General features: G+C 49.4%; 1 protein-coding gene across 1 annotated transcript in view; it reads left to right on the top strand.

The window, feature by feature from the left end:
• LOC128688578 (G1/S-specific cyclin-D2-like) overlaps window positions 1-24055 on the top strand; it is a 189722-nt gene that overhangs the window by 153220 nt on the left and 12447 nt on the right. Inside the window, exon 4 of the mRNA XM_053776455.2 lies at window positions 16145-16380. Within this exon, the coding sequence (XP_053632430.2) occupies window positions 16145-16380 (236 nt within the window). The remainder of the gene's footprint in view (window positions 1-16144; window positions 16381-24055) is intronic.

Below are 24055 nucleotides of genomic sequence, written 5' to 3'. Positions count from 1 at the left end.
CTGGCGTTAAGACAATGAATGGATGGTCGGCGGTGGGCAGGACACAGGACACCACCACCAACCCGACGCTCAGTGAAAGAGCCAACACAAGGTATCAGAGTGTCTGGCGACGCCAAACTGCTGGATGCCATTGTTCCCTCCCCTCTGCCCCTACTCCCTCTACCCCCCTCTCTTGCAGGAGTAGAAAAGCTACTGGTCACGGACCGGTCCGCGGGTGTGTTGACCCCCGACCCCCCCCCCCTTTCAAGTATACGCCGTGGTTCGGTCCCCGGTAGGGTGAGAATTACTGGGGGGGGGGGTGCTTCCCTAAGGCATCTGTTCACCTAGCAGCAGTCAGTAGGTACCTTGGTGTTAGCTGACTTGTATGGGTCTCATCCTGGGGGACAAGATTAACTTAAGTTGCCCGAAATACTCTGCATAACCAGGGGCTTTCTTATATATAGCATATCGCTAATGTTATCATTAATTACTAAGGTTAACAACATCACTAGTTACTAAGGTTAACAATACTAGTTACTAAGGTTAACAACAGCACTAGTTAGTAAGGTTAACAGTACTAGTTACTAAGGTTAACAACAGTACTAGTTACTAGGGTTAACAACAGCACTAGGTAGTAAGGTTAACAGTACTAGTTACTAAGGTTAACAACAGCACTAATTATTAAGGTTAACAACAGCACTAGTTACTAAGGTTAACACTAGCACTAGGTACTAAGGTTAACAACAAACAACAGTAGCAGAGGGAGGCTGTAGTTACTAGGCTCAGCAATGAGTCAACAGTGAGGGTAGAGGCGAGGCAGGAAGGCTCCGCCGCCCCCACTGCGTATCTCACTTCCTCTCGCACCATGTGATCATAATTGTTCCCACACTTTTTATTTCTTTCCTTGATGCGTCCACCAGCTCTAAGTGACTTCAAAGGCTGCTCGTGCTCTCCCCGTCAGCTCTTCCCACTCCTTCCTCACCCTCTTTCAACCTCTTCATTGCCCGAATTTAAATAAGACTCCCGACATGTCTTTCTTGGTAGCATAAGACCAATAGCCTAGCTGAATCGTGCATTAATCAGAAGGCCTAATAAGTAAGTTTATTCAGGTACAGGTACACATAAATACAGTTACATAAATTGTCATACATATATGTGTAGGTTACCTAGTATAATCCCAAAAAAATCAAAGTGACCTATTTCCATTGGTGTCTAGAACCGGTATAGAGAAGTGGATAGGTAGGTCAGACGAGTGCAGTATTATAGGCGTGGGCGTGTCCTGTATTGCCTTCGACCAATGAAATGCGGTTGGTCTTTAGCGAGGAATCTGACAAAAGAAACCAGTATCCTGCAATGCTATAGACAGTGTTTTCTACTAACGTAGGTATGAATGTGGTGTCCATTGGCCCTATGGCGGATGTGTGCCAGCCCGCCGACCTTAGGTGTGGGTTGACTACTGCAAACAACGTCCAGTCAGGTTGTTAATTTACCGTGATAGCGCAGTGGTTAGGCCCTGATCCACCGGGAAGCCTGGTCAAGAACTGGGCCGCGGGGGCGTTGACCCCCGGAACACCCTGCAAGTAGACACCATCTAATCATCCGTTTTGAAGTTGTGCGAGAGAACCGGAAGATATCAGAAACACTGCTGGAACAAGTGTAGAAATCTTCAAGAGGAAAATGGAAAAGTATCTTCACCAGGTGCCAGATCAACCAGGCTGTGTTAGATATGTGGGGGGGGGGTCAATGGACCACCACTAGCACCAACAACGTGGTTGACCAGGCAATCACCAGACGAGCCTGACCTAAGACGTATTTATTCAACCCTTTTAATTATACTTTTTAAAGATTAAGTTTCGGTTTCATAGTTTCTAACGTGGCCTTCTTGATGCAGCTTAATACGTGTCCTCACGTTTTAAGCTGCATTGTAGTTTCATAATTCTTGCCTTGTCTGTGCTAATGGGTTACCTTATACTTCGTATACCCATTGATCATTAAGGTGTTCCATGTGAGGACTGGAAATGGGTTTGTAACCTTACTAGTATGCTAAGATTCTACCATAATTGGCAATTCTTATTACATACACATTCTCGGATACCTGTATTAATAAACAATTGAATGTTAACATAGATCTTCACCTGCTTCAAAACCGGCTATGCTTACTGGAAGGGACATTTCCTGAGTCAGGATGTCATCAGCATATGTTGGCCAAGTTGTGTTCTCCGTTCAGGATTACCCGCCAGCCATTCTTCATCTCCATTATCCTCTCAGAAATGTATGTTTTCCATTGAATGGTTTTTCAGTCCGCTCCATAATTTGAAAGTTGTTGTAGTATCACTTCTGTATGTGATTTGTGACAAGCTCCTTGGAGGTAAATCGACACTACATACATGTAATACCACTAAAAATTAATTAGTAACAATTATGTACGTGTTTCCTTTAGAAATTACTAGTCAAGAAAGTCGCCTGTTTAATAAGATTATTCCTTCATTTACCTTAGCGTCACCACCCTGGCGGCCCGATCCCAGGCCAGGCCTTCTGGTTGCTGGCGTGATCGATCAGGTTGTTGGTTTCCTCCGGGATGAGAGTAATTATCGCTTCTTTCCACCTATTATGCAAGGTCCTTAAACAAAACTAACTTTGAACACCCTATCCATCCCGGGACGAAGAGAAGAGGACTGGGGACGGCTACCAGTTGTGTGGGTAGCGAGCACCAGCCTAGCATCTTTTCCGAAAAAATACACTGCCAGGCGTGTCACTTGTTTAGGCTGCCCTGGTAACTATGTCTTTGAAGATCAGTACGTGAAGTATGTATTGTGGCAGCATTTTTGCCTGTTGAATACTGCTTCCACCACTCCCCCATCAAACACTTCACAAAACCCGTTTCTCCGCTGTAGTTGAAATAAATATGACGGTAACAACGGGAAAATAGATATGAAATAAGTTTAGCTGCTGGCAGTTTACATTATTAGTTTTTTTTCCACGAGTCAACGTTTTTCCTGTCGTTTATCTCAACATAACCCCCCCCCCCCCCGCAGGTAAATACGTTTTCGTTAATTGGTAACGTGGACACGTTGCGTTGTAATTTGGTGGTTAAGAAGCAGTGTAATGGTGGGACCTTCCGCCTGGTGGTGAGCAGGAGTCGTCCTGGGTCCTAATGGAGTCTTTTGTCCACCATATGGCACGTGCTTTCTCCTCCCTCATCAAAGACGAGGAAATTTCACCTTATAGTCCTCCATTACTATTTGCCTGCGTTGTATCTTCGTGTTTTCTAAGTACATTGTTAATTACAGGATGATTCCTCTAGTTAAGATTGTAGATGCGAGAGAACAACGTAAAATGAACTGGCAGCCTTGAGCATAAAAATAATGATAATAATCCCTGGTGTTATTGCCAGGTGTCTCGAGGACCTGGCGAGCAACAAGAGAGAGCGAGAGGTACAGAATGTGGGGGGGAGGGTAGTAGTGAACTAGAGTATTTTAACCCCTAAGTGTAACAACGTACAGCACCTGGCGCGTGCCCCGGAAACAATTATGAGTTTGAGTCATTCTTAGAGGCTAATATTTCAGTACCTGTACCTTGACGAGAGGCATAATTTTCTCTGGTGTAGATGTCAGAGTTCAGGAAATATGGCAGGGAACAAGGAGGAAGGAGAGAACGGCAGACGTACTACTTGTCTGCCAGATGCTGCCCAAGAGAATGGGACACAGATGGCTAGCCTATATGGCTCTCCTGTCTTTCCTTTTCTATAAAATAAACCAGATGGAATTCTTTGTCTCCTTTTGTAATAGGTTTGGAAGATTTTTTTCGGAGGTGTTTTCCGTGGGAGTAGAAATTCATTGTAGCATCGAGGATTTTGTGTTGCCCTAAGAAGACGTAAAAATATTTTCTTAAACAAGATTTCCTTATAGACAACCACCCACGTGGTGAATGAGCTAAAGGATTAACAGATTAATAAGAAATGTCTAGTAGTTTGTGGCCGATGTAATGCAACCATAATATAAGCACTGTTGGAATGGTATACAATACCAACAAGTCGAAGATTAAGACACATGTGCAGCAGTTTGGTATCTTTATTGATGAAACGTTTCGCCTACACAGTAGGCTTCTTCAGTCAAATACAAAGGGAGCAGTAGTAATGAAATAAAAATGATATAATCAGTCCATCAACCTTGGAGAAAAAGTATTTGAGGCGGTTAGTCCCTCAGCCTGGAGAAGAGTTATACTAGGTAACCTATACATATGCTGCTATGTATGACAATTTATGTAACTGTATTTATATGTACCTGTACCTGAATAAACTTACTTATTAGGCCTTCTGATTGATGATCTATTCAGTGACTGACCCCCGAACTCTTCTTCGGCCCGGCCGCTCTCCCGAGAACGGGGCATCTGCAAAAGTCAAAAATGTGTATCCTTGTATCCAAAAACAATAGTTTGTTGAAGAGGGTCTGTGAGGGTATACTGTGCAGGTAGTGCTTCATTTCTGCTGTATTTTCACCACGTGAGTTCGTTTATACTATGAACGTATACGTCACGGCACTGTTTCAAGGAGGATCTCAGGTGTCACATTGTTGTTGCTTAGTTTAGGCTGAATGGAATGCACTCAGTGAGCCTAAACAGTAGTTTATGTTACGTGACAGAGCCTAATCCACGAGGTCCACGACTCTTCATATCCCTCCCTACACGCTCTAACCCACCTGATGTCCACATTGTCCTTCTTGCTCTACATAAATAACAGCTTTTGACTTCTTGTTTTTAGTGTCATCAGTATTACTCACCAAACCGTAGGAAATTGTTGGTATTTGGTTTATATGCGATTATAGGCTTTCATTGTTTATGGTGAGAACGCTGAGTGCTACGGAAGTTGAATAATTACGGGTTAGCGGCACGTGTAGCCGAGAGCCAGGTGGTGTGTTACCGCGTGCGGCTAGGGACCAGGTGTGGCGCATAGGTCCTGAGGTCTTGCGCCCCACCTGGTCCTTACACCGTGCGGTTGAAGACACAATCCTCCTTTCCTTCACCACCACAAATGGCTCTCTAAATCCTGGGATTTATAGTGAAAGGTCGTTAAGACACCTCAGTACTTCTCGCCAGGTTTCAGAGACTTGTAATATTTTTGCCCTAACTACCTGGAGGGTATTCCGGAGGTCAACGCCCCCGCGGCCCAGTCCTTGACCAGGCCTCCCGGTGGATAATGGCTTGATCAACCAAGCTGTTACTGCTAGCCGCACGTAGTCCAACTTGCGAACCACAGCCCGGTTGGGCGGACACGGACTTTATATATCGGTCCAGCTCCTGAACTTCAGTAGGAAACGTTGGTTCCTTCCGCCGTGGGTTCAGTAGCTTGCCCTGTGTTCGCTGTTTTAGGCTGGATTTTGTCAGCTTAACACAATTTAACTAACTACGCTACCAGTTACCTTACACCTGCTGCTCCTGTTCACCCAGCAGTATCTGAGTGTTAGTCGACTGTTGTGGGTCACATTGTGGAGGTATACCTTATATAGGGCTGGTCTTTGAAATTAGCCCTGGTAGAATAAGAGCTATTAGCCAGTAAATGAACTGAGGTTAGATAACAGCTCTTGGTCTGTAAATGAGGTGAGGTAAGATAACTCGTTGCCTGTTTACAAAACGATATCAATGCATGTTTTACCGATTTTGTGAAAGAAAACAAGAAACCTGTGAAACCGCAGAATCACATTCATATAAAACATTAAATTCACTTTATTATGACTGGAACAGTTCACAATAATCCGGATCAACCAGGCTGTCATAAGAACATAAGAACACTGCAGCAGGGCTACTGACCCATGCGAGGCAGGTCCAAGTCTCCTACCGGCTTAAGCCAGTGACCCATCCTAGTCAGGTTAGGTCACATTCACTTAAGGAAGGAGCGCAGCATCAAACCTACTAGCACAAGCTAGTCAGGAATTTATCAAAGGTAAAGGTATATACCACACTGTGGAGGGGAAAGTTTGGACAACGTCAAGGATCATAATATGTCAGTTACCTGAAGGTTATTCCGGGGATCAACGCCCCCGCGGCCCGGTCCATGACCAGGCCTCCCGATGGATCAGGGCCTGATCAACTAGGCTGTTACTGCTGGCCGCACGCAGTCCAACGTACGAGCCACAGCCCGGCTGATCCGGCACTGACTTTAGGTATCTGTCCAGCTCTCTCTTGAAGGCAGCCAGGGGTTTATTGGTTAATTCCCTAATGCTTGATGGGAGGCTGTTGAACAGTTTTGGGCCCCGGACACTTATGGTGTTTTCTCTTAGTGTACCAATGGCGCCCCTACTTTTTATTGGCGGCATTTTGCATCGCCTGCCCAGTCTTTTACTTTCGTAGGGAGTGATTTCTGTGTGCAGATTTGGGACCATTCCTTCCAAGATTTTCCAAGTGTAGATTATGATATATCTCTCCTCCTGCGTTCCAACAGTCAAGTCAAGTGCTTCCAAGCGTTCCCAGTAGTTAAGGTGCTTGACAGAACTTATACGTGCAGTAAAGGATCTCTGTACACTCTCTAGATCTGCGATTTCACCTGCTTTGAATGGAGATGTTAATGTACAGCAGTATTCCAGCCTAGAGAACAAGTGATTTGAAAAGGATCATCATGGGCTTGGCATCTCTCGTTTTGAAAGTTCTCATTATCCATCCTATCATTTTCTTTGCACGTGCGATCGTGGCACTGTTGTGATCCTTGAAAGTGAGATCCTCAGACATTACTACTCCCAGGTCCCTTACATTATTTTTCCGCTCTATTGTATGGCCGGAGTCAGTAGTATACTCTGTTCACATCCACATCAGCCCAGGATCATGATCAAGTCACAACAGGGACTAACTTGAGGAACTTCCCAAGTTCCCTCTTGAAGACAGCTAGGGGGTCTCTTGTTAATTCCAGTTATATTTTAAGGGAAGGTATTGAAAATTCATGGTCCCTTTACACTTATTGCACTCCTTTCACCGTGCTTTTCATTAGAAGTGTTGTGCGCCGTCTGCCGAGCCTCTAGCTGATATGAAGGATGACTGGAAGATGCAGTATTTTACTAAAATAGCCAAACTTCCGGTGACTGGTGTTAATGTGGCGGTGACAAGAATAGACTAGAAAAGCCTGGCCCACAGATCGAGCTGCGGGAGTAGCAAGACTCTGGAAGGTAAACACAGGTATATCACTATTCTCCATGCTTTCTAAATATATATATCCTGTGGTATTTACTTTTAATAAGCGTGAGCATAAGTAACCTCTTGACACTTTATGCTTATTACCGGAGGAGGAACAGTTGCGCCCATTATATGTCCGTTTTGGAGGAGGAGGTCATATTTCAGGAAGGGGGGGAGGGGGGTGTCCTTGCCTTGGAGTCAGGGGCCACCACCACCACCACTTCCTCTTCACTCAGGAAAGGGGCGGATCTGGCCAGGGTCGGGGAGGGTTATAGAGCTTAGAGAGCTGTTAAGAGAGAGGGTATTTGGCGTGGTGGACGCCCAAGTTCTGGGTGGTAAGCAGCAGTCTTGAGAGTGACCGGACGTGCGGTATTTAACGATTACATTTGGGTATTTAACGATTACATTTGAACTCGGCCATAACTTGAGCACTTCCAAAATTTCTCGACTTGACATTTTAGTCACTGTTTAATTTTTTTTTTCAGCATTTTAACCATTTAATTTTCGCTTATAAACATTAGTTACATTTTTAAATATTTCGACTCGTTGAAAAATTTGGTAATTTGGAAGGGGAACACAACTCTCTATAGTGACTCACCTAAGTGTTAAGGATCCTGTGTTTATCTGAAGCCTCTGTTATCCTTGTGTCATTCATCCCGTGTGTCAGTCAAGAAAGATGCCGGATCAGCCGGGCTGTGGTTCGTACGTTGGATTGCGTGCGGCCAGCAGTAACAGCCTCGTTGAGCAGGCCCTGATCCATCGGGAGGCCTGGTCGTGGACAGGGCCGCGGGGGCGTTGATCCACGGAATACCCTCCAGGTAGACTCCAGGTAGTAGTAGTGAACCATGCTGCACAGGTTCTACCCACACTATCCATTCTACCCACACTATCCATTCTACCCACACTCAACCACTCTATCCATTCTTTTGAAAATGGTATAAAACACCGTTAAAATGATGATTAAGACTAGTGTGATGGATATGTGGGGCGGCGGGCCTCCAACAGCAACAGCCTGTAGATGAATGGTTCAAAGAACCGACAAGTTGATAAATTAGACACATGTGCAACACTTGGGTATCTTTAATGAGGAAACGTTTCGCCAGGCTTCATCAGTCCATACAAAGGAGAATGGTGCACATGTGTCTAATTTATCAATTTGTCGGTTTTCTGAACCATTCATCTACATTCCTGTCTGACACAGCAAGCAACATCTTGGGATCTTAACACAGGGAATTCTTCACTTGCCTAACCCTTGGGCACGACCTACTTCCACATTGAACAAATGTGATACCACCTACGACTGCTGCACCTCTCCTGCCTACAGTATATAAGCTACTTCTTCGCACATATGCTGTATTCTTTTCAGGATTGATGGACTGACCACATCGACTCAAGGCTGATGGACTGATTATCTCAAACTCCTGTTCTTCACATTCTCCTTTGTATGGACTGATGAAGCTACTGTGTGGCGAAACGTTTCCTCATTAAAGATACCCAAGTGTTGCATATGTGTCTAATTTATCAGCAACAGCCTGGTTGACCAGGCAAGCACCCAAATGAGCCTGGCCGAAGGCCGGGCTCCGAGTTCCGAGAGCAGTTGGACCTGGAGGTTACCTGAAGTCGCTTCCAGAGGTCACCGCCCCCGCGGCCCGGACCCAGACCAGACCTTCTGGATGCTGGCCTGATCGATCAAGCTGTTAGTGCCTGCCGTTCGCAGTCTAACGTTAGCACCACAACGTTGTTAACCAGAAACTGTTTTTGGGTAATCTGTCGAGTTCCCTCTTGAAGACAGCTAGGGGTTTGTTGTTAATCCCCCTTATGCGAGTTAATCCCCCCTTATGTGAGTTAATCCCCCCTTAGCAAGTTCTCTGTATATGGCGGCTCAAAAAGAATTTCTGACACATTAACGAAGAATCTAGGCTCTTTTATGGTGACAGCTACGCTACTCTCTGACAGCGGATTTGAGGCTATTTGTCAGCAGTTATGAGTTTTCTTATGGGGGTATGATGAACGGCTGTGATCAATATTAAAACCTTAACTTGTACATGGAAAACGTGATCGTAAACACTGGCGGAAATCAAGACTTGTGCAGGCCTACTGGGACCACTTTCATTCTTTGTCCGCTTGCACTTTCAGGCAGCACTTGCACTGTCCAACGGTTGAGACCACTTTCACTTTCACAGACCACTTGTCCTCTCAGAGACCACTTGCGCTCTCAGAGAGACCACTTGCACTCTCACAGAGACCACTTACACTCTTGAGCCACCTTCGTTACCGCTATAAGCTACCACGCATCTCGACATAGCGTCGTCTTTGTGAGGAGCAGAATATTTGGTAAACACCCTCTTGTGTTATGTCGCTGTCTCTCTTCATACCGGGCCGGAGTCAGCCTCTCAGAATACCTTGACACAAGAGCGCTCAAGAAGTGGCAGTAACCAAACGAACTAGTAAAAGTCTGTATTCGACAACTGAAATATATATTTTTACAAATGTTTGTGTTGATGTCGCCATTAACGTGTCGAAGGTTGAAACTGGTGTCCAGGGCCAAGCCAGTTGGAAGTAACTTGTTTTGTTTAGGGATATTGCCTGCCTTAGCTGCCCTCGGGCGTACTTGCTCCAGAGAATGGTTAGGTTAGGTAAGGTTTGTCAGGAAACAAGGCAAGCCAGAGAATGGTTAGCGACACGCCAGACTATACAGTCCCACCCCAGACCTCACTTCTACCCTGCCGCCTAACACCTAACACCCGCTCGTCATTCATCCTTCCTTCCTTGCCCTAACACCCGCCCATCTTCCTTCCCTGCCATTCCTTTCTCTCTCTCTCTCTCTCTCTCTCTCTCTCTCTCTCTCTCTCTCTCTCTCTCTCTCTCTCTCTCTCTCTCTCTCTCTCTCTCTCTCTCTCTCTCTCTCTCTCTCTCTCTCTCTCTCTCTCTCTCTCTCTCTCTCTCTCTCTTATTACCCTGTTTCACCTTACCACCCTTCTGCCTTGCCACCCATGCGGATCTCGCCTTTAGACCGTTTTGGATTTTATGGTTGAAATTATAAACTGTCATTGCGACTGTCTTGTGGCTGTATGGTCAGTCAGGCTGTTACTGATAGCACCTTTCATGTACTATGCCAAGTACAACTAATTTGTGCAGCGATGACACCAGCGACTGTTAGGACATGTTGGACGAGAGGTACAGTCCATTCAGGTGTAGAAATTCCCTCCCTCAATATGTGACATCCCTCACACATTCCTGGAGCCCGTGTGGCTGCCCAACATACCCACCACTGACTAGAGGAATGTGCCAGCCATTTTTCCAGTGTGTTTTTGGGTCCACTTCGTCCTTGCCACAGTAATGTGACACTGGACCTGCGTAAGAGGAAGGGAGGAGCAACAGCAGGAACAAAGGTTAAAAAAATGGAATGAGGTTGCAAAACAGAGAGAAGCTGATAGTGGCAAAATGGAAGCCCCTTTTTTAAAAGTTGACTCGGTAAAGGTTTCCATCCTGACATAGTGTCTTTGTCAGAAGGTTAAAAATTCACGTGTTTCGTAATAGTCCTTGTTTAAGAAGCGCGACAGAGGGTTCAAGTACAGCAGCGTAACTTGCTGGCTACGTAAGGAGAACTTTTACGCATCGGCAGTAAACCAAAACAGGAGACTTGGCTAGGGAAACAGCTATGTTGTTACTGTTGTTTGTTACTCACCACAGCCATCTACTATACTCTCACTCGCTCATCACCACCTACAACCACTTACACTCGCTTATCACCACCACTAGCGTCACCCACTCTCTCGCTCGTCACCACCCACCACCCACTCGTTACCACTCGTCACCACCCACACTTCACCACCATCCAAGTCCTCGTGAACATCCCAGTCACCGCCCCTCGCCCCCATCTTTACCACGCCCCTATACCCGGTCTTGTGGGTCTGGCAAGTTTGGAAGGCGTAGTTCACTGCTTGTTGTGGGGCGTTGTGTATATTACATGTCCTTTAGGGAATTATTATATTTACACAAAGCGCTGAACCTCGTCGATAATTTAGCGCAGTGGCGGAGAGACTGCGCCCTGCGCCCGCTAAACGCGAAACAAAAGCACTAGCCAGTTTTTTTTTTTTTTATCTTTTCAATCCATGCAACCTAAAAGCCTCTTATCAACCGGAGATCGTGTAAGAAAATTATCGCAGTATAATGGGAATGGAATCATATGTGGAGGTAGATTGTGGTTACTGATCAAACCATGACAGATTAACCAGACTGTGATAGAGATGTGTGGGGCACCAGTAGCAGCAGTCTGGTTGACGACAAGCCTGGCCTATGGCCAGGCTCCGAAAGCGGTAAGACTCTCGAAACTCATCAAAGGCATATCAGAGGTATGGACCATTCTGGGCTATGGTAGTAGTAGTAGTAGTAGTAGTAGTAATTTTTTCTACACAGCCAGACTACCAGAGTAATGGTTTTCTTTCCGAAAATTGACTAGTTTGGAGCCCGTCAAATTTACATTGAGAAAGAAAATTGGAAAGCACTGGATGAGTGGAACAAATCGCGAGTTACTTTGGGTAACTTGAAGTTAGTTATACGAGTAAGTACCTGAAGTGTGGAGCATGAGAGAGAGCATCACCCGCCTAACTGATCTGCACAGATACTGACACAACACACTACAGATAACAGGACACAAGGATGCCTTTATTGGATACGTTTTGGTCCAGGGACCTCCTGGAGGTTATTCCGGGGATCAACGCCCCCGCGGCCCGGTCCACGACCAGGCCTCCGGTCACTCCTAATGAAAATATTGCATAAAAATGCGAAGCAGAATACAGGTGGACTTCAGGTAGGTAGGCCTGTTAACGGTTACCTGGATACCTGGAGGTTATTCCGGGGATCAACGCCCCCGCGGCCCGGTCCATGACCAGGCCTCCCGATGGATCAGGGCCTGATCAACTAGGCTGTTACTGCTGGCCGCACGCAGTCCAACGTACGGTGTAGTTACGTTCTTAAGGCGGGCCAGCCAGGAATAGTTTTGATTGTGGAGTGTCTACTACGGTAAATGGTTCAGAGAACCAACACGTTGGTAAATTAGACACATATGCAACACTTGGGTATCTTTATCGAGGAAACGTTTCGCCTATATAAAGAATCCAGGTAATCCAGGTAATCCAGGAAGACCAGTCTATATAATCAGTCCATCAATCAAGACTGATGGACTGATTATATGGACTCCAGGCTGAGGGACTGATTATCTCAAACTCCTTCTGATCTTCACCATTCTTCTTCGTATAGGACTGATGAAGCTACTGTGTGGCGAAACGTTTCATCGATAAAGATACTCAAGTGTTGCATATGGGTGTAATTTACCAAAGTCTTAATTACTACTTGTAATGATGGGGCTTCGCTTTTACTGGTCACTCGAGGTCAAGTTCCAGTCACCAGATCTTCAGGTCACGCCACCCGGGAAAGACTCCTTCTCTTCCCCCGTACAACAGTTAACAATCTTTTCATCACATTATACTGACGTACATTACCTTACGAGTGAACCCCATCCTGTTAAACTGACGTACATTACCTTACGAGTGAACCCCATCCTGTTACGGTATACGTCAGGGAACCTTTGATATACCTTTGATGAGTTTCGAGACTTCTACTTCCAGAGCCCGGCACTGGTACTTCTCTGGTCAACCAGGCTGTTGCTGTTGGCGGCCCTTTGGCCCACATTTCCACCACAGCCTGGGTGATTTGCCATTTGGTGAAAACACTTGTCCAGCTTTCCCATGAAGACTTCTACACTTGTCCCAGCAGGGTTTCCGATGTATTCTGGTGAGATGTTGAATAGTCCGGGAATAGGATTGTTGATACAGTGTTCTCCTATTGTGCCCACGGCGCCACTACTTTTCACTGGGTTTATTTCTACACCTCCATATCCCTCATTCATTGGAGTCATCCCATGTGGGATACCTGGAGGTTATTCCGGGGATCAACGCCCCCGCGGCCCGGTCCATGACCAGGCCTCCCGATGGATCAGGGCCTGATCAACTAGGCTGTTACTGCTGGCCGCACGCAGTCCAACGTACGAGCCACAGCCCGGCTGATCCGGCACCGACTTTAGGTATCTGTCCAGCTCTCTCTTGAAGGCAGCCAGGGGTTTATTGGCAATTCCCCTAATGCTTGATGGGAGGCTGTTGAACAGTTTTGGGCCCCGGACACTTATGGTGTTTTCTCTTAGTGTACCAATGGGATGACTCCAATGTCTAGACGATATCCAGATACACTGAGAGTAGAAGTCTTCAAGAGAAAACAGGACAAGTATCCTCACCATGTGTCAGATCAACCAGGCTGTAGGGCAGCTGGCCTCCAGCAGCAACAGTTTGGTTGACCAGGCTAGCACCAGACGAGCCTGGCCCATGGCCGGACTCCGAGAGTAGAAGAACTCTCGGAACTCATCAAAGGTATATCAGAGGTAACGGGGGTGGGGTTGGAGATGCACTCAACGAGAGTGAGGTTGGCAGGGATGCACTCAACGAGAGTGAGGTTGGCAGGGATGCGCTCAACGAGAGAGGTTGGCAGGGATGCACTCAACGAGAGTGAGGTTGGCAGGGATGCGCTCAACGAGAGTGAGGTTGGCAGGGATGCACTCAACGAGAGAGAGGTTGGCAGGGATGCACTCAACGAGAGTGAGGTTGGCAGGGATGCACTCAACGAGAGTGAGGTTGGCAGGGATGCACTCAACGAGAGAGAGGTTGGCAGGGATGCACTCAACGAGAGTGAGGTTGGCAGGGATGCGCTCAACGAGAGTGGGGTTGGCAGGGATGCACTCAACGAGAGTGAGGTTGGCAGGGATGCACTCAACGAGAGTGAGGTTGGCAGGGATGCACTCAACGAGAGTGAGGTTGGCAGGGATGCACTCAACGAGAGTGAGGTTGGCAGGGATGCACTCAACGAGAGTGAGGTTGGCAGGGATGCACTCAACGAGAGTGAGGTTGGCAGGGATGCACTCAACGAGAGTGGGGTTGGCAGGGATGCACTCAACGCAGGCGAAACTCAGTCAGTGCAGCCTTTGCTTGAGAGGCAACTAAAGAATCACTGTAGGAGTGCCTCTTGTGCAGTTACTGGCCCCTGACTGTGGAGTAAACTCTGGCATCCTCCTTCGACTCCCCACCACCATAATAACTATAGTGAATTATTAGGGGCGAAATAAAGCCTCTTGGGGGGGGGGAGGTGAAAGGACAATTCTCACGATGGGGAAGAGGGGGGGGGGCCGCCAAGAGGACATATGGTTCATAACACCCTGTTAAACCGCCCTAAAATGGGTCGTATCGATGGTCCGGTCCTGTCTAGCACTTCTGTAGCCGCGGTCTCCGAATTCTTTTAATTTCTCTTGTCACTGGGTTGGTATTGTGTGCTGGTGGTTGTTGTTGAGCCGGCTATTGTTCCATAGCAGCACCACCACCACCAGCATCACCGCCAGCAACACCACTGCCAGCACCAACACCAGCATCACCGCAACCAGCACCACCAGCACCACTACCAGCAGCAGCACCAGCAGCATCACCGCAGCCAGTACCGCAACCAGCACCACCACCACCACCACATAAAGCTAATTTGAGACCTTTCTGATAGGATTACGAGGAGTGGCGAACAAAGATTTATTATTATTATTATTATTATTATTATTATTATTATTATTATTATTATTATTATTATTGGGAAGGTTCGTAATCATACAACACTTGGGGAACGAGAGGTAGAGTGTACGATGGTAGTGACCGTAGTGAGTGACGTGTGATGGTAGTGACCGTAGTGAGTGACGTGTGATGGTAGTGAGTGACGTGATGGTAGTGAGTGAGGTGTGATGGTAGTGAGTGACGTGTGATGGTAGTGACCGTAGTGAGTGACGTGTGATGGTAGTGAGTGACGTGATGGTAGTGAGTGACGTGTGATGGTAGTGAGTGACGTGTGATGGTAGTGAGTGACGTGTGATGGTAGTGAGTGACGTGTGATGGTAGTGAGTGACGTGTGATGGTAGTGAGTGACGTGTGATGGTAGTGAGCGACGTGTGATGGTAGTGAGCGACGTGTGATGGTAGTGAGTGACGTGTGATGGTAGTGAGTGACGTGTGATGGTAGTGAGTGACGTGTGATGGTAGTGAGTGACGTGTGATGGTAGTGAGCGACGTGTGATGGTAGTGAGTGACGTGTGATGGTAGTGAGTGACGTGTGATGGTAGTGAGTGACGTGTGATGGTAGTGAGCGACGTGTGATGGTAGTGAGCGACGTGTGATGGTAGTGAGTGACGTGTGATGGTAGTGAGTGACGTGTGATGGTAGTGAGTGACGTGTGATGGTAGTGAGTGACGTGTGATGGTAGTGAGTGACGTGTGATGGTAGTGAGTGACGTGTGATGGTAGTGAGTGACGTGTGATGGTAGTGAGCGACGTGTGATGGTAGTGAGCGACGTGTGATGGTAGTGAGTGACGTGTGATGGTAGTGAGTGACGTGTGATGGTAGTGAGTGACGTGATGGTAGTGAGTGAGGTGTGATGGTAGTGAGTGACGTGTGATGGTAGTGAGTGACGTGATGGTAGTGAGTGAGGTGTGACGGTAGTGACCGTAGTGAGTGACGTGTGATGGCAGTGAGCGACGTGTGATGGTAATGAGTGACGTGTGATGGTAGTGAGTGACGTGATGGTAGTGAGTGAGGTGTGATGGTAGTGAGTGACGTGTGATGGCAGTGAGCGACGTGTGATGGTAGTGACCGTAGTGAGTGACGTGTGATGGCAGTGAGCGACGTGTGATGGTAATGAGTGACGTGTGATGGCAGTGAGCGACCTGTGATGGTAGTGAGTGACGTGTGATGGCAGTGAGCGACGTGTGATGGTAGTGAGTGACGTGCGATGGCAGTGAGCGACGTGTGATGGTAGTGAGTGACGTGCGATGGTAGTGAGTGACGTGCGATGGCAGTGAGCGACGTGTGATGGCAGTGAGCGACGTGTGATGGTAGTGACAGTACTGAGTGCCCTGTGTTCTCCCACAGACGTGCGGTTCACATCCAACCCTCCATCAATGGTAGCAGCGGCAGCTGTAGCGTCAGCTATCCAGGGCATCCTTCCAAGACACCAGAGTGACGAGGAGGAGATGTCAGCAGCGGCGGCGGCGGCGGCGGCAGCGTCAGCGCCCATCTCAGTAACTGCCAGAGGTGGACTGACAGCGGCACAGCAGTATATGCAGGAAGTCTATCACAGACTCCACGCTATCACGCAGATCGACACTGTGAGTCCAAACCTTAACTCTGTACCAGCATCTACAATCTCTCTCTCTCTCTCTCTCTCTCTCTCTCTCTCTCTCTCTCTCTCTCTCTCTCTCTCTCTCTCTCTCTCTCTCTCTCTCTCTCTCTCTCTCTCTCTCTCTCCTCGTTTGTGTACAGTGACAATCTCAAATTTTCCCATAAACATAAATAGCATATATTACCCTTAGTCTATAATTGGTCCTTGTACACTGTGTACTGTGCTCTGCACCAGTTCTTCTGAAACAAGGTTCAGGCACCTACCTGGAGGGTATTTCGGGATGGATATTTGGGGCAGCGGGCCTCCAGCAGCAACAGCCTGATTGACTAGGCTAGCACCAGATGAGCCTGGCCCATGGCCGGTGACCGGGAGTAGGAAGACTCTCGAAACTGAAAAAGCCACTGGCTGGCAAAACGTTAACACAGTAATAATAGCTAAGTGTTTCACAAGTGTCTTAACATCCTGTCGGTTCTCCGAATCATTTATCTACATATCCAAGTGCTGCAAAATGTGTCTTGGTCAACTTGTTGGTACTGTGTACAATCGATAAGACGACAGAGAGTGCAATGGGCAAGTGCAGTATTAGCAGCAGCAACACACAGCAATAAAATGGTTGCATATGTGTCTTACCTAACAACACACAGCAAGAGGCATTCTTGAGCTTCCCCAGCGCTTGGGCTTAGTGCCCAAAGCTGGGGTGTGACTCCAAAAGGATCCTGTAGTGCTTGCTGCCTTTGCACCTGACATTGTCTGCTGCTATGCAGCTGCCACACCCTTCGAGCCCAGTGTGGGCGGGGTTTGTGGCAGCCCAAGGTGCCTAGCTTCTCCTTCCGAGCCCCGTGTGGACAGGGAATGGGGCTAAGCCTGGGGACAGCTGGTCCCAGAAGACGAGGAGGTACTTGTACCTCCTCCCATGGCAGACATTGGTCTGAGATACTCCCTCGACAGGGAGCCAAGGCCGAGCCACCTCTTGGAAAAGGCCTGGGCCGGGTGATTATACCGGCGAATCTACAGCAGACCTGTACAACCGATAGGAGCAGTGTGCTATTACCATATCATAAACAGTACCACTGCGGGAACAACAGCCGAGTTAGCTATATTTCCCTCTCAGATCCATCACACAGGGTTGCTTGCATATTTTAATCAGTAATTATATTGCTAGCCTGAGCTGAAATACTTCAGAATGATACCGCCAAGCATTCCATTATGGGTTCAGTAACTGTAACAGCTTCAAGGAATTCTATCCGGCAGAGGTGGGATATTACTATTACGAGAGTTACTGGGAGCCGAATTTAAGCATCATCCTTAAATGTAAGTTGAACAGGTACGTGAGTGAGTGTGGGTGGGTGAGAGTTGGACTTGCCTAGCATGAGCCGGTAGGCCTACTGCAGTGTTCTTTCACTCTTGTGTTCTTGTGTTTTTTTTTTTTTTTTTTTTTTTTAGGGAAGGAATGAAAGGATATCTGAGAGCGGAGGTCTTGGCTCCTTTACTGTTTCTTATCCTCATAGCGGGCACAAAAACACTCGCCACAGTTTCGTATCTTCATTTGCTGCCAAAACAAGCATAAAAATCACCTCATTAGAAGACACGGAAAATTGCAGGATATGAACAAAGTCTTTCAGTAGTCAGTGGAGAATGGTAGTAGTGACAAGTTCCAACTGTGACTTGTAAATGGTTCAGATCGGACCGAAACGTCGTCATAAGCTTTTTATTATCTCTCCTATATGCGGGTTATTTGTGTAAGTTCCAACTGCTTAGATATAGAAAGAATTAAGAACTCAGAGACAATGTGTACAAAACCCAAGAGAAAATCCATATAAAACGAAAGGAACATGTAAAGAACCTGGGAGTAATAATGTCACCTGATCTTTCGTTCAAAGAACACAATAAGTCAAATGTCACGGCGGCCAGGAAAATGATGGGGTGGATAAATGAGAACTTTCAAAACAAGGGAAGTAGTGTCAATGGTGATACCATTTAAATCTCTCGTACTCTTAGAGTATTGCACATTGTTTTCCAGTGGGCACTGAAGAGCAACATTACGTTCCAACTGCTTAGGTATGGAAAGAATGAACTCAAGGAACACTGTATACAAAACTCAAGTGGATCGTCAATTCGTCTTTCTTTCAGATTACACAACAAGACTAAGGTCACGACAGCCAGGAGAATGACGGGGGGAGGGGGGGTATTGAGAACCTTCAAATCTAGGAAAATAGTACCAGTGGTGACACTGCAAATCGCTAGTGCTCCCCCATTTGGAATATTGCTCAGTGCTGACGGCCCCTTTCAAGACAGGAGAAATATCAGAGCTTGAATAAATACAGAGATCGTTTACAGCTCGCATAGAGCCAGTAAAGCATTTAAATTACTGGGAACGTCTTAAAGCCTTGAATATGTACTCACTGGAGCGGAGGAGAGAGAGATACATGATAATATATATCTGGAAGGTACTCGAGGGCCTTGTTCTAAATCTGCACACTGCCATAACAGTATACTGGAGCGAGAGATATGGGGAAAGTGTAAGATAAACCCAGTGAAGAGCAGGGGTGCGACGAGCACAGTAAGGAAACACTGTATCAACATTAGTGGCCCTGGATTATTCAGCATCTTACCAGAATATATCAGAAACAATGCTGGAACAAGTGTCGACGTCTTCAAGAGAAAACTGGACAAGTTTTCTCGTCAGAGGTGCCAGATGAACCAGGCTGTGATGGATATGTGGGGCGGTGGGCCTCCAGCAGCAACAGCCTGATTGACCAGGCTAGCACCAGACGAGCCTGGTCCATGGCCGGGCTCTGGGAGTAGAAAGACTGTCGAAACTCATCAGTTATATCCAAGGACATGTGCGTTGAGATACAGATGTCATTTACGGCCTGCATAGAGCCAGTAAAACATTTAAATTACTGGGAATGCCTCAAAAATTCTAAGTTGTAAATATATATTCGCTGGAATGGACATAGATACATAATTATATAATGAAAACGGTATAAAATGTTGACGATTAAGACACATATGCAACAGTTAGGTATCTTTATTATTGAAACATTTCGCCTACACAGTAGTCTTCTTCAGTTGCGTACAGAAGCCTACTGTGTAGGCGGAATGCACATGTGTCTTAATGATTATATGTACGTAGAAGGTACTTGAGGGTTTAGTTCCAAATCTGCACACTGCCGAGCCTGGCCCATGACCGGGCTCTGAGAATAGTTAAACTCTCGAAACTCTTCAAAGGTGTATCAAAGGTGCCATAACAACATACTGGAGTGAGAGATGTGTGAACGTGTGTAGGAATAAACCCGTGAAAAGCAGAGTCGCTGTGATATCAACAAGATGTTAGAAATATTCAAGAGGAAACTCGTCAGTGTTGGATCAACCAGGCTGTGATGGATATGTGGGCCAGCGGGCCCCCAGCAGCGACAGTTTGGTTGACTCAGCAAGCACTCAGGTCACGTGCGTCACATCTCACTCTCCGCCTATATATAATGTCTTTCTACCTCTGTATGTTAGAAGTGATCAAGGTCCCAGGACCGAAACGTTTTCTAATAAATATGTTATAGTGTTTGCTTACGTGTCTTTCTAAACCAGAAGGAAAACTCTTGAAACTCGTCAGAGGTGTTCCAAAGGTATAAAGTTGTATCACAAAGGAGAGGGAGTTGAATGAGAGAGGAAACTACGGGTCTTAGTGTTGTGTGGATGATGGATAACCAGGGACTGACGTAGTGTGGGTGGGCGTGTGAGGGCTAGGGACTGGCGTAGTGTGGGTGGGCGTGTGAGGGCTAGGGACTGGCGTAGTGTGGGTGGGCGTGTGAGGGCTAGGGACTGGCGTAGTGTGGGTGGGCGTGTGAGGGCTAGGGACTGGCGTAGCGTGGGTGGGCGTGTGAGGGCTAGGGACTGGCGTAGTGTGGGTGGGCGTGTGAGGGCTAGGGACTGGCGTAGTGTGGGTGGGCGTGTGAGGGCTAGGGACTGGCGTAGTGTGGGTGGGCGTGTGAGGGCTAGGGACTGGCGTAGTGTGGGTGGGCGTGTGAGGGCTAGGGACTGGCGTAGTGTGGGTGGGCGTGTGAGGGCTAGGGACTGGCGTAGTGTGGGTGGGCGTGTGAGGGCTAGGGACTGGCGTAGTGTGGGTGGGCGTGTGAGGGCTAGGGACTGGCGTAGTGTGGGTGGGCGTGTGAGGGCTAGGGACTGGCGTAGCGTGGGTGGGCGTGTGAGGGCTAGGGACTGACGTAGTGTGGGTGGGCGTGTGAGGGCTAGGGACTGGCGTAGTGTGGGTGGGCGTGTGAGGGCTAGGGACTGGCGTAGTGTGGGTGGGCGTGTGAGGGCTAGGGACTGGCGTAGTGTGGGTGGGCGTGTGAGGGCTAGGGACTGGCGTAGTGTGGGTGGGCGTGTGAGGGCTAGGGACTGGCGTAGTGTGGGTGGGCGTGTGAGGGCTAGGGACTGGCGTAGCGTGGGTGGGCGTGTGAGGGCTAGGGACTGACGTAGTGTGGGTGGGCGTGTGAGGGCTAGGGACTGGCGTAGTGTGGGTGGGCGTGTGAGGGCTAGGGACTGGCGTAGTGTGGGTGGGCGTGTGAGGGCTAGGGACTGGCGTAGTGTGGGTGGGCGTGTGAGGGCTAGGGACTGGCGTAGTGTGGGTGGGCGTGTGAGGGCTAGGGACTGGCGTAGCGTGGGTGGGCGTGTGAGGGCTAGGGACTGGCGTAGTGTGGGTGGGCGTGTGAGGGCTAGGGACTGGCGTAGTGTGGGTGGGCGTGTGAGGGCTAGGGACTGGCGTAGTGTGGGTGGGCGTGTGAGGGCTAGGGACTGGCGTAGTGTGGGTGGGCGTGTGAGGGCTAGGGACTGGCGTAGCGTGGGTGGGCGTGTGAGGGCTAGGGACTGACGTAGTGTGGGTGGGCGTGTGAGGGCTAGGGACTGGCGTAGTGTGGGTGGGCGTGTGAGGGCTAGGGACTGGCGTAGTGTGGGTGGGCGTGTGAGGGCTAGGGACTGGCGTAGTGTGGGTGGGCGTGTGAGGGCTAGGGACTGGCGTAGTGTGGGTGGGCGTGTGAGGGCTAGGGACTGGCGTAGGGTGGGTGGGCGTGTGAGGGCTAGGGACTGACGTAGTGTGGGTGGGCGTGTGAGGGCTAGGGACTGGCGTAGTGTGGGTGGGCGTGTGAGGGCTAGGGACTGGCGTAGTGTGGGTGGGCGTGTGAGGGCTAGGGACTGGCGTAGTGTGGGTGGGCGTGTGAGGGCTAGGGACTGGCGTAGTGTGGGTGGGCGTGTGAGGGCTAGGGACTGGCGTAGCGTGGGTGGGCGTGTGAGGGCTAGGGACTGGCGTAGTGTGGGTGGGCGTGTGAGGGCTAGGGACTGGCGTAGTGTGGGTGGGCGTGTGAGGGCTAGGGACTGGCGTAGTGTGGGTGGGCGTGTGAGGGCTAGGGACTGGCGTAGCGTGGGTGGGCGTGTGAGGGCTAGGGACTGGCGTAGTGTGGGTGGGCGTGTGAGGGCTAGGGACTGGCGTAGTGTGGGTGGGCGTGTGAGAGCTAGGGACTGGCGTAGCGTGGGTGGGCGTGTGAGGGCTAGGGACTGGCGTAGTGTGGGTGGGCGTGTGAGGGCTAGGGACTGGCGTAGTGTGGGTGGGCGTGTGAGGGCTAGGGACTGGCGTAGTGTGGGTGGGCGTGTGAGGGCTAGGGACTGGCGTAGTGTGGGTGGGCGTGTGAGGGCTAGGGACTGGCGTAGTGTGGGTGGGCGTGTGAGGGCTAGGGACTGACGTAGTGTGGGTGGGCGTGTGAGGGCTAGGGACTGGCGTAGTGTGGGTGGGCGTGTGAGGGCTAGGGACTGGCGTAGTGTGGGTGGGCGTGTGAGGGCTAGGGACTGGCGTAGTGTGGGTGGGCGTGTGAGGGCTAGGGACTGGCGTAGTGTGGGTGGGCGTGTGAGGGCTAGGGACTGGCGTAGTGTGGGTGGGCGTGTGAGGGCTAGGGACTGGCGTAGTGTGGGTGGGCGTGTGAGGGCTAGGGACTGGCGTAGTGTGGGTGGGCGTGTGAGGGCTAGGGACTGGCGTAGTGTGGGTGGGCGTGTGAGGGCTAGGGACTGGCGTAGTGTGGGTGGGCGTGTGAGGGCTAGGGACTGGCGTAGCGTGGGTGGGCATGTCAGGGCTAGGGACTGGCGTAGTGTGGGTGGGCGTGTGAGGGCTAGGGACTGGCGTAGTGTGGGTGGGCGTGTGAGGGCTATGGACTGGCTTAGTGTGGGTGGGCGTGCGAGGGCTAGGGACTGGTGTAGTGTGGGTGGGCGTGCGAGGGCTAGGGACTGGTGTAGTGTAGGTGGGCGTGTCAGGGCTAGCGACTGACGTAGTGTGGGTGGGCGTGTGAGGGCTAGGGACTGGCGTAGTGTAGGTGGGCGTGTCAGGGCTAGGGACTGGTGTACTGTGGGTGGGCGTATGAGGGTTAGGGACTGGCGTAGTGTGGGTGGGCGTGTGAGTGCTAGGGACTGGCGTAGCGTGGGTGGGCGTGTCAGGGCTAGGGACTGGCGTAGTGTGGGTGGGCGTGTTAGGGCTAGGGACTGGCGTAGTGTGGGTGGGCGTGTGAGGGCTAGGGACTGGCGTAGTGTAGGTGGGCGTGTCAGGGCTAGAGACTGGTGTACTGTGGGTGGGCGTGTGATGGCTAGGAACTTGCGTAGTGTAGGTGGGCGTGTGAGGGCTAGGGACTGGCTTAGTGTAGGTGGGCGTTTCAGGGCTAGGGACTGGTGTACTGTGGATGGGCGTTTCAGGGCTAGGGACTGGTGTACTGTGGATGGGCGTGTGAGGGTTAGGGACTGGCGTAGTGTGGGTGGGCGTGTCAGGGCTAGGGACTGGTATACTGTGGGTGGGCGTGTCAGGGCTAGGGACTGGTGTACTGTGGGTGGGCGTGTCAGGGCTAGGGACTGGTATACTGTGGGTGGGCGTGTCAGGGCTAGGGACTGGTATACTGTGGGTGGGCATGTCAGGGCTAGGGACTGGTATACTGTGGGTGGGCATGTCAGGGCTAGGGACTGGTGTACTGTGGGTGGGCGTGTGAGGGTTAGGGACTGGCGTAGTGTGGGTGGGCGTGGGGGTCAAGGTTTAGGTCAAGTGGGGATATGAGTCAGCCTGGGTGGGAGGGAGTGCTGGTACTCCACGGGTGGTAGGGATGTAGTCATCTCTTGGCCTCACGATGTGTTCAACATGAGTGCAACATACGACTTAAGTGCGTCAAGAAATTGTGCAAAACAAAAGCGCGAACAATTCGAACACTCAATATGAAATAAATGCAAAAATAAGCTCAGGGTTCAGGGCTCAGGGTTGCGGGATTAGGAACACTCTCGAAACCCATGAAAAGTATATCAGAGGTAGCAGTCTGAGATGTTCGGTCCTGGGGCCGAATTTATGACTAGATCAACCAGGCTGTGATGGATATGTGGGTCAATGGGCCTCCAGCAGCAAAAGCCTGGTTGACCAGGCAAGCACTAGACGAGCCTGGCCCAAGGCTGGGCTGTGGAAGTAGAGATACTCATGAAATTCATCAAGGTATATCAAAGAAAGATGCAAGTGAACCTCGGCTTGTGTTTATGTGTGTGTTGATGTACAAGAAGGCATATGCAACACTCTACTCCACCCAGGAATGTATATGTACACTTGTATGCTTACAGGGGCGCATGCAATTGGCGGGTGTGCCGGCCACGGAACA

The sequence above is a fragment of the Cherax quadricarinatus genome, chromosome 13, assembly GCF_038502225.1.
Source record: "Cherax quadricarinatus isolate ZL_2023a chromosome 13, ASM3850222v1, whole genome shotgun sequence".
NCBI lineage: Eukaryota > Metazoa > Arthropoda > Malacostraca > Decapoda > Parastacidae > Cherax > Cherax quadricarinatus.
Note: the sequence above shows the minus strand (reverse complement) of the source record. Positions and strands in the feature narration are given on the sequence as shown.